This window comes from Diadema setosum, chromosome 18 (assembly GCF_964275005.1).
Source record: "Diadema setosum chromosome 18, eeDiaSeto1, whole genome shotgun sequence".
Taxonomy (NCBI): Eukaryota; Metazoa; Echinodermata; class Echinoidea; order Diadematoida; family Diadematidae; genus Diadema; species Diadema setosum.
This window is the reverse complement of record NC_092702.1, coordinates 9,440,260-9,453,889: the sequence shown is the minus strand read 5'-3', so window position 1 is coordinate 9,453,889 and position 13,630 is coordinate 9,440,260. Positions and strand designations below refer to the sequence as shown.

General features: G+C 39.5%; 1 protein-coding gene across 1 annotated transcript in view; it reads right to left on the bottom strand.

Annotated features, from left to right (window-relative positions):
* Window positions 1-13,630, bottom strand: part of LOC140241716 (dedicator of cytokinesis protein 1-like) — a 157,378-nt gene that overhangs the window by 110,170 nt on the left and 33,578 nt on the right. Inside the window, 1 exon segment of the mRNA XM_072321466.1 lies at window positions 6,157-6,197. Coding sequence (XP_072177567.1) covers window positions 6,157-6,197 — 41 coding nt within the window.

Below are 13,630 nucleotides of genomic sequence, written 5' to 3'. Positions count from 1 at the left end.
TTCACCAAAATTTGTCTGAGGATGATGTATGATGGGACAATTACTTGATTAGTTTTTGAGTGAAATTGGACAGAGGTCAAAGGTCAAAGATCAAGGTCAAATCCTAAAATTTATCTGTTTACGTGATAACTCAAAACTGGATGAAGCAGCTTTCACCAAACTTGGTCCAAGGATGATGTATGATGGGGCAATTAGTTGAGAAGATTTTAGTGACATTGGCAAGAGGTCAAAGGTCATAAGGTCAAGGTCAAATGCTAAAAACGTTGCTATTTCCCCCATATCCATGCAATGCCCGAAGGTATTATCTTGAAACTTAGTGTAGACATGTACTACTGCATAAAGATTCTCCAGAGAGAGTTTCATGTCATAAGGTCAAAGGTCAAAAGGTCAAAGGTTAGGTTAATATGTTACAATTTCACTTTTCTTGCAAATGGTTCAATGTATCTTCATGGAACTTGGTACATACACATGTACTGACTGGCAGGGATTTTTTAGGGAATGTAGGGGTCATGGGTCACTAGTCAGGGGGTCAGAGGTCAAGGTCAACTCCTCAAAATTTTACTATTTCCCTCATATACTAGTATATGTAATGCTTACATTATTATTTTTAAAACTAAAACTTGATATATACATGTATTCCCTTATGGAGATTCTCTGAGAAATTTCCAGCCAGAAGGTCAAAGGTCAGGTTTAAATACAAATATATATGTTATACTGTAATTACACTCTTTCCTCATACCTTGAAAATTACTCAATGCATAAACTTATAAAAGGGCAGGTCAGAAGTCAAGTAAAAATTCTCTATTCCCCAAATACAGGTACCTGCACTCTTAGACAATTATAGCAAACCTAGTTCAAGGAAAGTGAACATTCAAGATATTTCTGACAAACCTGTCATTTCAATGTTTTGTTAGTTTTGTGAAACTGTCATAACACATTGTGAAGACATTGTACCATACACCTATTGGGAGAATCATGCATTATGGCGGAGGCATCAGTCGCCATAGCGACATTTCTAGTTATACTTTGTAAAGAGAATTGGCAAAATTCAAATGAAACATCAGACAAAAAATGAGCAACATCAAACATGTCTCTTGAAGGGTACAACTGAATGTCAGCAAGTCAAAACAACATAACATCCTATGACATCCCGGACAGTTTTCACTATTTAGGACACATAACTGTGACATTGCTCATTAACAAAAATTCCAGTTTTGTGTGGATTACAAAGGACCAAAACAAGGCATCTTGACTTCATGTGGAGAAGTCACCTAACCTCCATTTTGCACAATATGCGATTTATACATACTGCATACCATATCCTTGAAAACACATAGTGAGAAAATTGATATTGGTGACATTGCGTGCATCAAATGTGAATAGTATTGTACCATACAACATTATAATCAGGCATTACAACAAGACACTATGGCTTATTGAAAACCACATAAAAACCTAATCTCTGATCTTTATACAGTATATTCAGATATCAATGATAATATGAGTGCTCATCCAGTGTCCCCCAAACTTTTACTAAATGCACTACAATTGATTCCCCATTGCGCATGTGCTACCAATCTCTCTTTGGGTCACATTACCCGCTGTATGAAACATGATGCATGCTTTGTATATGTAGTTCAGCCATGCCGTGAAGGGCTGTATCTCCCTGGTATAGCAGCAATATGTATCTTTATGGCAAATTTTTCTGCCCTCGAAGAGTCGAAGACAATATCTAGGAAGTGGAGTAGACAGCACTGTTTTTTTATGAGCAATTCTGTTTTACATCACCAGCAGAGACAAGTGACTAATTTCGAACTACAATTTTTGTACATAATATGTAAACAATGCTGAAGCCAAGCAAAACAAAAACACTGGAAAACCACATTATAACCACAGTAATGTCCATATACAGATATTTGGACTCCATGAGCAGGCCGCAATGTAGAGTGGTACATAGATATATCATGCTGTCATAAACTCTGATGCCTTTACACGTATGATCATTAAAACTACTTTCAGTTCAAGTTAATGTTTTGGTTTTTTTTATAATTTGAACAGTATCAAATACTTAAAACTGAGTAAGTTTTAAAGGAATCAGACCAACATTAAGAAAGTTTTAATACAAAACATACAAATTTGAAATCTTTGCGAGTAATGGCGCCCCATGGTATCTGACATAATATTCAAAAGTGAAACTAAAACCAAAATATAAATGTGGATTGAGAGTGAAGGCAGCAAGATCAGTAGAACACATTAATGAAAGTTTGAAGAGAATCAGACAATCAATTCAAAAGTTACAATACATGAATTTTTAAAATTTTGGTGCCATCATCGCTGCATAAGAACATTACTGCAGTTCATGATGTCATGTACAGACAACAACAACAGCATACCGGTAAATAAAACCCAAGGAGAATTCCACAAAATTTCTTCTTCTTTTTTTTGATGAAAAAAAGTAAACATGATTGCACATGACACTATACAAGACTGCACAACTCTGTATGCAAGTGAAATCTACTTTGAAATCATAACTTCATTATTGCCACTGTGGTGCTGTTATCATTGTCATCACAATACAAGTGATATGTAGGTACCACTACCAGTATCACTATCAAACTGAGACTGCAGAAAATTTACAGGAAAGCAGAAAATACTGGTAGCTGTCATTTGATTAATTTGTTTATCAATAGATACAGTGCAATATAATTTCATCTGGCATACGAGTATACCTAGTTCAAATTATTTGTTTGTTGCTGCACATTATATTGTACGTACATCTCAACAACTATGAACAGTTGAGTATGCTACAGATGTCATGTCATTTGATCCCATTGATTCTATGATTGTGTGGCAGAAGTATCTCAACAACGTATGAACAGTTGACTATGCTACAAATATCATGAATATGTCATTTGAACCCATTGATTCTGTGATTGTTTGTGTGGTAGTAGTATCTCAACAACTTTTCACAGTTGGCTATGCTACAAATATCATGAATGTCATTTGAACCAATTGATTCCGTGATTGTTTGTGTGTGGTAGTAGTATCTCAACAACTTATGAACAGTTGACTATGCTATTTTAAAAATCGCGCTGTTAGTAGGTGTAAATGCGGCTACTGATGTGTTCTACTAATATCAGCCACATTTACACCTACTAACAGCGCGATTTTTAAAATCGCGATATTTTGGTCCCATCGTTTACACTTGCGCAAAAGCATGCGAAGTTCGAGCTTCACAAAACATCGCGATTTTTTGGTCGGTAGTGCGCATGTATAATTTACCTCTCTTCAACACGGTAGACGAGTGGAAGCGCGGGCTATTTGTATTCACTGAAGTGCATGCAGTCTATTTTGCTCACATCTAGCTAGCTGGTTGGAATGTTGAGCCAGGGCTTTTTATCAGTCCAATGCACACATAAATTTGTGTTTCTCAAGAGTTTAAACTTGCGGTAAAACTATATACCATAAAGTTCCGTGTATAAGACGCACCCATGTATAAGACGCACCCCTACTTTCGGACCTAAAATTTATTCAAAACAAAAAAAAAAAACACGAAAATTTCCACGCAAATATTACGTGTGTCATATACATTATTTCAGCTCAAAATTTCCCGAGAGAATGTAGCATTTATTTGCTCTATTTTTCGTTTCCTTTTATACTTTCTTTAAACGGTACTCATCGGACATCGGCAAAATATGGAAGACGCAAAATGCGAGACTTGTCTCGGTACTCACTTGCTATTGTTTCGCCTTTCAATGTATCATCGTACTCATGAGTGTACAGTACGATCTTTGCTATCATACATGGGGTGTCTCGCATATTGACGCATGTCAGACTGGAAGGTTCATTACGAAAAATAAGAAAAACATCAACAAGTGTAGCAGAGGGATCTTACGGCGAGACGTACGGTGCGTACGGTAATTACACTCACTGTTGTTTCGCCCGGAGGGATTACCAGTAACATGTGTGTCTCTTGTACCATGCTTGTACATGTATGCACAGTGCGAGCCTTTTGCAAAAGGCAGCTCGCTATGATTTCAGCACACGCACACAGAGAGCAATGAACTTGCACACACAGCGCGCAACGGGCAAGCGCGCTCCGATCCGATCACTGTGTGCACGCGAGTCCATTGCGAGAGCCTCTCTGCAGCTGCAGCTGCTGCCTATGCAAAAGGCTTGCTAGAGCTAGCTAGCTATCCTGGCTGGCCTCGTGAAGAGCAAACGAAAGCCATGGATAAGCATGCATGCTTCACACATCGTTCACATTATGGTGACATAGTGTCGATCCTACTCCGTATTTTACAGCTTTTGTCCATGGCCATATTGATACTAGTACATTGATAAGTTTTACGATATCGGTAATTTAGTAATGATACCTGTACATCGCGTATTTCAGCTACTAGGTTGGCTGTTGGTAGCTTGGCAGACAGTGATATCAAGGGGGTACTAATACCTCCTTGGTGATATACAGGTACATCGGTAGCTACAGCTGTTGTCTATGGCCAGATTGATACATCGTTACTACACAAGGCCGCTGTAAGTTTATCCCGTATTTACAGCTGTTGTGTGTGTCCAGATTGAAAGATCGCTCATTTATCCGTAAGTATAGTGATTGCTTACCCTCTGAACGTCGATGGGCATACATGGCCCCAAATTGACCTTATAAAATTGGGTTCCGTGACAGATTTTTTTTCCGTGATTCGACTGTACCCGTGTATAAGATGCACCCCCGATTTTCTATGTTTTCAGAGGAAAAAATAGTGCGTCTTATACACGGAACTTTACGGTAGCTTGCTATATTAGATCACATACGTAACAGGTGTGTGAAACTTCAGCTTAGTATGGGAAAGTTGATGAAAGTATAGCATCCAGGGGAATCATGAAATTTCGCCAATATGACGAAAGTGAGAAGTAGGTTCGTTTTGAAGGACTGGTATTTCATACAGGCGACAGCAAGAACACACCATTGTTTTACCGACACTTGTTACGTACTCCTGTACACTTTGTATTCCACAAAGTCAACCTACATTGTATATCGACAGCAGTATGGGCACTCCCAAAATCAATGCATTTCTGAGAGAACATTATTTTGTTAAGTCGTTATGGAATGATGATAGTGGTTGGAGAACTTCAGGTTTGCTACAAGTTTTCATATATCAATATAAATAGTTTCATCAGGGGGTGAGAGACCACGAGCCGAAGATCGGCCGTTTACCTGTAGGTCCTACAGCATGCGTACCCTGTACTCTGGCCAGCGGCTGACGTAAAAAGGGATAGGGAGCGCGCGTTTAACTCCCGGTGCAATCCGATACCGAAGGTCACGTGATGAACAATCGCGATATTTCTGTAGCTTGGATTTACACTCGCTAAACTTCGCCTGAAACATCGCGATGTTTCAAAAAAATTGCACTCCGGCTGGCGATTTTTCTGGCGATGTTTCGAGGGCGTTTGGGTGTAGTTGCTTAGCAACTTGCACCCAAATGTCGCGATTTTAGAAAAGTCATGATTTTTCCAAGCAAGTGTAAATGGGCCTATTGCTGCTTTCACTAATCCATGTTTATATTTGGGTTTTAGTTTCCTTTTTAATGAAAACATGTCAAGGCCTCACAAATCTCCAGATGACTTAAGAATACCAGCATATCTTTACTGATATTCCTTTTTCTTGAAATTAATGAAAAAAAAAAAACTTCTGTCATTTTGATAAAGAGCAGCAACCATAACAAAGTAAAAATTTCCAAAGAGGGAAGCTGTTGCAGTCACTAAATCATTAAAATCTATGATGACTCCCTTTATATTCTCTCTCAATACCTAGTATAGAAACCAAATGAAAAGCTGCGAGTCTGTGACTTCATCACCAAATCTAATAATCTAATATGCATTATGGTGAAAACCAATATTACTGCTTTCAGTAAACATAGATTCTATAACTTTCTTGGTGTAAGTTTTAGTCCAGTGTTCGCTTTGCATAATTTCACATCTTTATCTTAATCAACTCTGAGCATGGAATGGTGTTTCCCTTGAAGGGGAAGGAGAAAGACAGAAATGGCAGGTAAGGATGAAGGTACTGCAGTAGTGATTTTGCTGGTGCCAAAAAAAAAAAGAAAGAAAAAACAAAGAAAAAGAAAAAGAAAAAGAACTCAAGTTGTCCGTCTTTACCTTCTGCTGCCTGTTCCTGGTCTGGCTTCCTCTGTACCATCCTGTGAGGACAAACGAACAAACAAGAGCGAAAATGCATAAAGTGAAATAAACGATGACAGGCGGTTGCTGTCGACACCTCGCAATGACCCTACAAGCACTCCGTACCACTTCTTGGCGAGATGTAAGAAGCATGCTTTGAACAGTTCTTATTGTAATTCCAGTTGTAATTCATGCATTGAAGCTTCGATTTACAGAGAGGACATGTCATACACCTGATATCCATTCAATTCAATCATTTAATAATTTTCATTTTTGATCATGGGAAAAACTGAATCTAAAAGAAAACAAAAATCTAAAAAAGAGTCATTGTGACCTAAAACAGACACATCAAAGCAAGAGCTTGGTAGAAATCAAGTTGAAATCAGACAATATAAAACCAACTGTGATCATGATTTCAGAAAGATCGATTTTGGCACAGCGTCCTGCAACATCAATGAATAGAACAACAACAACAACAAAAATCTTGCTGCTCTCATGGAGAAGTGATAAAAGAAAGCAATGGAGATACATAGTGGCTTAAAAAAAAAGCTCTAGAGGAACCATGCTACATGTATACCGGTACTATCCAGAAACACACACTCCTTCACTGAACTCTCATAAGTTGGCCTACAAAGGGGGAAAGAAAGAATATGAAGTGTCATTCCACTTCATGTTACGGTTGGCTTTAAATCAAACCAAAAATTGATAAGTTGAACAAACTGGACGTACATGAAAAATAGGAAAGTCATGCCTCATTAAATTCCAAAGGGGGTTTCACATATTTTAAAGAGATGGTACAGTATTGGTGGAGATGAGAATTGGGCTTTTAACTTTTTGCGAGATACCAAGAAAACACTTATGATATAGTACAGAGCATACCATTGTAAGATAAATTCAAAGTTTATTTGATGAAAATCAGGTACGGAATTACTGAAACATCAAAAAACAAAGTAAAACAAAGCGATCATAACAAAGTGTGGGTCCCGCACTTTATTAGAATCGCTCTTTTTTGGATATTATATCTCAGCCATTTCAAAACCAATTTTCATCAAATAAACGTTGAATTCCTCATAGAATTACATGCTTTTTCATATTTCATACAAGGTTTCTCATTATTTCACCAAAAAATGTTAGAAACCTGAAATTAGGTCTCAACCAAAACTGTACGATCCCTTTAACCTAACAGTGGTAATTATATAGCAACCACATTTATTTAATGGCATGTCAGATGAGTCAATGATGCCTCTTGACACAAAAACCATATGAAAATTTCTTGGTCTGTACATGTAGGCGACATTTGTACATCAGCAATCTCAACCCCTTCTCCCAATGTATTTATAAAGAATCCCTAAAAAATGAAATCTTGACAAAAAATGAAAAGTTAGACAGACCATTGCACTTTACTCTCCTGGTAAGATTCAATGGGATCTTTATTGTTCTGTTTACTTGAGTTTTCTCTTTTAAATTCAAAGCCAGCCTGAACAAGGAGTAGATTATCCCTTTAAGGAGGCACATGGAGATTCTGACTGCATTCTTGGGGGGGGGGGGGGGGAGCATAAAATGGCTGGTCCAGGGAAAAGAAAAGTAGTGAATTTCAGTTTCATATTTATTACCAAGAGGCACACCGGGTGATAAAATGATAGAAAGTATTTATGTTTCTCTTAAAAACACTTTCACTGCTGATGAGGATAGTCAGTAAATTTCACTCAAAAAGCAGTCCCTCTTCAAATTCTTTAAATTCTTGTTGGTTACGAGTCAAGATTGTACCACAAAATCTGCAGGGGAAAAAAATCTCCATCAACTTCTTGAATATTTCTCACCAAAATCCTGAATACTCTAGATCTGTGATGCGCTGCACAACCAAAGGAGAAGGAGGAAATGAAATCCCACTTCTCCTGTCTGAGTGGATTTACAGCATATATCCATGAAAAAGTGAAATGCGACATTACTAGTGTACTTCCCCTTTCAAAAGGAATTATAATAATGGTCTGCAGATAAGGGGAGAATGTCGTCTGGCAAAATTGCATTTTGATGTACACTTCTCTTTACAGAGATGCCACTTAACAAGCCACATCCTTTCCCTTTAAAGAAATTACATTTCACAGCAATTATAGGGGAATGAAAACACTTGGGAGAGTGCATGTGCACTCCACATGAACATTGAGTGCTTGTAATGGTAAAGCTGTCTTGATTTTAAAGATAATATAAAGTTATGGTACCTCAAAAGTTACCCTGAATTTCCTTGTCTTAGTTTGTGTTTCAGGTTAAAGTACCTTTCATATAACTAACACTGTGAGACTTACTCGCCCCAAAGTGCTCTCATGTCTTAGTAATCATGCAATAATGGTTTCGTACCAGAACCGCCGCCGTACGGCGGCGAGGTAGTACACGTATTGTACGAAACCATTATTGCATGACAACTGCGACCAGCAGCGTGCAGTCCCTTTCTGTTCGAATTGATGACTGAATGTGACTCGGTCGAGAGGACCTTGGGAGAGCTACACTGAATTGACGGCCAGCGCATGCGCACACAAACATCTTATCCGTTCATGGATTTGAAATTTGTGCGCATGTGATGTGTGCCAATGCGCTGGCCGTAGTATTCAGTGTACGTAGCTCTCCCAAGGTCCTCTCAACCAAGTCAAATTCAGTCATCAATTCGAACAGAAAGGGACTATTGGCAAAACCAAACGTTGCCCGAAGCCTGTTTTCAATACTTCAACTTAATTGGTAAGTCTTCAAATTGAAGACATTTTTGGATTTTAAGTTGATATTTACCCGCGATACTAAATCTTGCATGATCCTGAATACTGTCACAAATGTACACACAAGTAGTTATGTACATGTATCAAGGCTGTATGCATGGTTGTTTAATGTGTATGTACACAGGGTGACCAGATTAATGGAGAACATTCTATATGATATAGATATAGTACATACAGGCTGACCAGATCAGTGGAGAATTTTCTACATGGTATACAATGTAGCTACAGTACATGTATGCATGTGACAGGAAATACATTATAGCTCACTCAATCTAGAATGATTTAACCCATTCCAGAAAATTCTAGGAAGTGCTGGCTGAGTGAGGCACTGCCCTTGTAGCCCAATGTGATTGGTAGGTAATTTTGGCAATGATGTTATGCACATATTAGGCAGTGAGTCATCCAGGATTCCTGGAATTTGGACTTGCTAGTATGTTCAGGTATGTAGCCCCAGGTTGGAGAAAATTACAGAATGTACTAGAAAGGGGTGAATGAATATATAAGCTGGAGAAATTCTGAGGTAGGCAGAGTACCCAACACCTCTGCTCTGAGAGTTACGTCACTTTTGGCTCTGAAGCGACTTGTTATAGTCAGTCCTGTGTTACCTGCTGACCTGCTATACAAACTGTGTTTGTGGAGATAAGGCCTGGGAGACATTTTGCCTGCAGAGAATTAATTTGCCTACGTTGGAGATAGACTCCATATTTTAGTGTCAACGGACATTGTTACGGCAAAGCTGTGACGGGCTGGATTCCTCGCTGGACAGTATAAAGTGAATCATCATTAAACGCATCAACTGGACGTGGTCGTCACAACGTTTGGATTCTGCGCGTTTCGCCGTGAACATCTATCGTGGACTATACCCTGGATTTATAACGCGGACTATTGTAACCTGTGCCTCTGGATTTACGTCGAAGGAATCATTCATCGGTGCATCACGGATCATTCATTTGTGCATCAAGCATCGTATTTGGACACTACCAGGAAATTGTAGGGATTTCGTGATTTAGTGAGTAAGTGATTCCATTACTGACTTATATTTGTTTATAGTGATCATTATTGTACTGATGTGAAAACCGATTACGAGTCTGTACCCACAATATCACTGTTAATAAACCGCCTGAACAGTAGTTGATTGTTTCTTTTGCGCGATCATTCTCAGAGTGATTTTGGTCGTAACAAAATTGGGGGCTTGTGTCCGAGAAGTGAATTTAAAGCCAAAACTTAGAATTTGGAACGTTCCGGAATCTAGAGTATTAGTACAGACAAAATACCAGTGAGTTGATTGTTCAATTGTACATTGTGTGTAATACATGTGACAATGTCAATCAGTACAATGGATGTTCAGGCATTTGTTCAGAGGACAGATTTGTCCCTCAAAGATTTGCAAAGGTTACGCAAATGCAGGGAGGTGAGACAAAAAGGAGTGGGCACTCTGCCCTCAGGGTTTTCCCTATCACTCAACACAGGATTACAAGGGATCAGTGCCCCAACGAACAAGTAAACGACCTCTTACGTAACGAGGTCAGTCTGATCGTTATCACTGCTCTTTGATGTTCGATCCTCGGGGCCGCGGTGATTTGGCCCTCTATCGTTAGGAGTATGGACAGGCCAGTTGACTTGTGTGTGTTCACAAGGACTTGTATGAGGGTTTTACATTCTTTATGCAGGCTCACACAGCATATACTCTTGGGACCTGCTAGTCTAAGAATTCAGCTCTCGATAGATACAAAAATTTTGAAAATCGGCCAAGAAGAAGTTGAGTTTTGACAATGTAACTGTTTAACAATAGCCATTGTTTTGTTCTTGTCTTAATCAAATTACGACGCAATGTCAAGTGTAAATCCTGACTAGCGCTGACGAAATTCACCTGTAGATCAGCAGATGTTGGGGTTTTTCTTTAGTCTGATGTATCACTTCATTGTTCGCTCGTGTTGGTTCTCTTGTCATATTTTTTGGGAAACTTGCATACATCCGCCAAGACATGTTTTTTCTGGTCCCACTAACATATTTTTGTGAGCAATTTTAGTTCTCCAGGGGGTGAAAACACTATTTGAATGTTTGTTTGTTGTATGCTGGGGATATATTGAGGCAGGAGGGCTCGAATCTACAACAGAGTGGTCATGATGGAGACTACTATAGGACCTAATCTTGGTGAAATAACTTGCCTCCTTGCCTGGTGTATGGTGAAAACATGTGAGAGTTCAGTGAGAGCTGAACTATCTCACATGTCCTGTATCACTGTATGCCTGATAAGATATTCACCATGGCGCTTTTTTTGTCTGTCTCTCTGTTTTTGTTTTATTCTTATTTGAAAGCTGAATGGGTATCTTTATGATGGTTGTTGCTGTTGTGGTTGGTATTTTCTGTGCTAGCTTGGTATTAAAATTATTATCATCATCAGACATCATTATAGGGCCTGTGTTCCACTACTCAGCTGTTCATGTTTCCTTCATATTCTTACAATCAGTATATTATTATTGGTGCTGCTAATCATAATTTGTTTCCATTTCATGTAAAAGTTATTTCACCATATAACATGCAAAGTACATTGTTCCCAAGAAATCTTATAGTACATGGACATGTAAATGCATAATACTTAAGTTATAATACTATACTAGCTGCAAAATTCAAAATGTGACCATGCAACCAGTTCACTGCACATCACAATGCACCAGTGTTGTTTGCAGGCACAGCAATGGGTAATGCACCAGTATACACCACCCACCAGTACCACGTGGAGTAATCTAGGTTCTGGCCAGGGAGGGGTGAGACCCACCAGCCTGTTGACAAGGATTGCGCATGTGCACTGTGCGGCAAAGCAGCAGTAATCTAGTTAGTGGAGTGGTCTCTTGGGGAGTGCGGCTCCGAGGATGGTTCAAAAGACACTAATCCAGTGCCCACTCCTTTTCCTCTCACCTCCCTGGCAAATGCGATTTGACTGCTATTGCACAGCATTTGAATGTTGATGTTCCACAAGGTGTAAGAAAGGCAGAAATTCTTGACTTGGTAGCTGGTCACATGGAGCTCAAAGAAGAAATTGACACTCCAGATCAAGCTCAAATTTCGGATCAAACACGGCTTGAGCTTGCTAAATTGCAAATGAAGGAGAGAGAAATGGAAATGGAAAAAGAGAAGATGAGATTAGAAATTGAAAGAGAAATTGAAATGAAGAAACTTGAGGTGGAGCAACAACTGAAATTGCGTGAGATGGAATTGACTCATGCACAGACTGTTGGAAATCGTGAAAGGGCTCCCTCTGAATTTGATTTGGCCAAGAACATTCGATTGGTGCCAAAGTTTGAAGAAAACAGAGTTGATGCATATTTTGTGTCATTTGAGAAGGTGGCTAACAGTTTGAACTGGCCACAGGAATTTTGGCCCTTGCTCCTTCAAAGTGTGTTTGTCGGCAAAGCAGCCGATGTGTACTCATCTCTCTCTGAAGAGCAATCACGTGACTATGCTACAGTCAAGAAGGCAGTGTTGAATGCTTATGAGTTGGTGCCAGAGGCATACAGACATAAGTTCAGAAATTCGTACCGCAAACCAGGTCAGACACATGTTGAGTTTGCTCGTGAAAAGGAAATGATGTTTGATAGGTGGTACAGGTCCCTGAAAGTGGATCAGGATTTTGATAACCTACGTGAGGTTGTTCTCTTGGAAGAATTCAAAAAGAGTGTTGCTTTCAGTGTGCGGTCACATTTGGATGATCACAAAGTGACAAGTTTGCATAAAGCAGCCTTGATGGCTGATGAGTATGAGCTGACCCACAGAAATGACAACAGACCACCTTTCAGGAATTTCTCTGGAAATAAGAGAGACAAAAATCAGTCGAGCAATCCAAAGAATGCTGGTTCTGAAAAAGGCACGAGTTCTGAAACTTCATCGGCACCAAAGCCTCAAACTGACAAAGGGTCCAGTACAAGTGCAAATGTCATCAAATGTTTTCACTGTAACAAGACAGGGCATGTAAAGTCACAATGTTGGAAGTTGCAAAACAAAACAAAGAAGGACATGGGATTTGTCATGTCAAAAAGTGTCCTACCCGAAAATAGTGTCCCTTTCAGTGAAACACAGGCCATTGAAAGTCGATCTCCCAAATTCAAAGATAGAACTAAGCAGGTGGATGAGAGCTATCGTAGCTTTTTGTTTGATGGTGAGGTGACCCCATGTACTTCTGGTGAGGCAGGTAAACCAGTAGTCATCCTGCGGGATACGGGGGCCTCTCAGTCGTTGATGGTGGATGGTGGTATGACTTTTCCACCAGATAGTGCAGTGAATGCAAAAGTCTTGATTCAGACTGTTGATGGCAGTTATATGTCAGTACCACTGTATAGAGTGGATTTGAAGTGTGACCTAGTTTCTGGTCCTGTCACTGTTGGAGTTGTTCCTGAGTTGCCCATGGTAGGCATTGACTTCCTGTTGGGGAATGACTTGGCTGGGGACAAGGTGGTTGCGTCTCCAGTTGTTTCGGATAAACCAGTGGTGGTTGCTGAAACTGAGCAGTTGCAGGAGGAGTTTCCTGGGATTTTCCCAGATTGTGTTGTGACTAGGTCTCAGGCTCGTAGAGCTGTTCAAGATGATGCGGATTCTGTTGATGTGGAGGAGAATTCCGGTGTTTGGTTGGCAGAAACCTTTTTCAAGGATTTGAATGATGGGGTTGCTGTATTAGGCTCCGAGGCTAACAG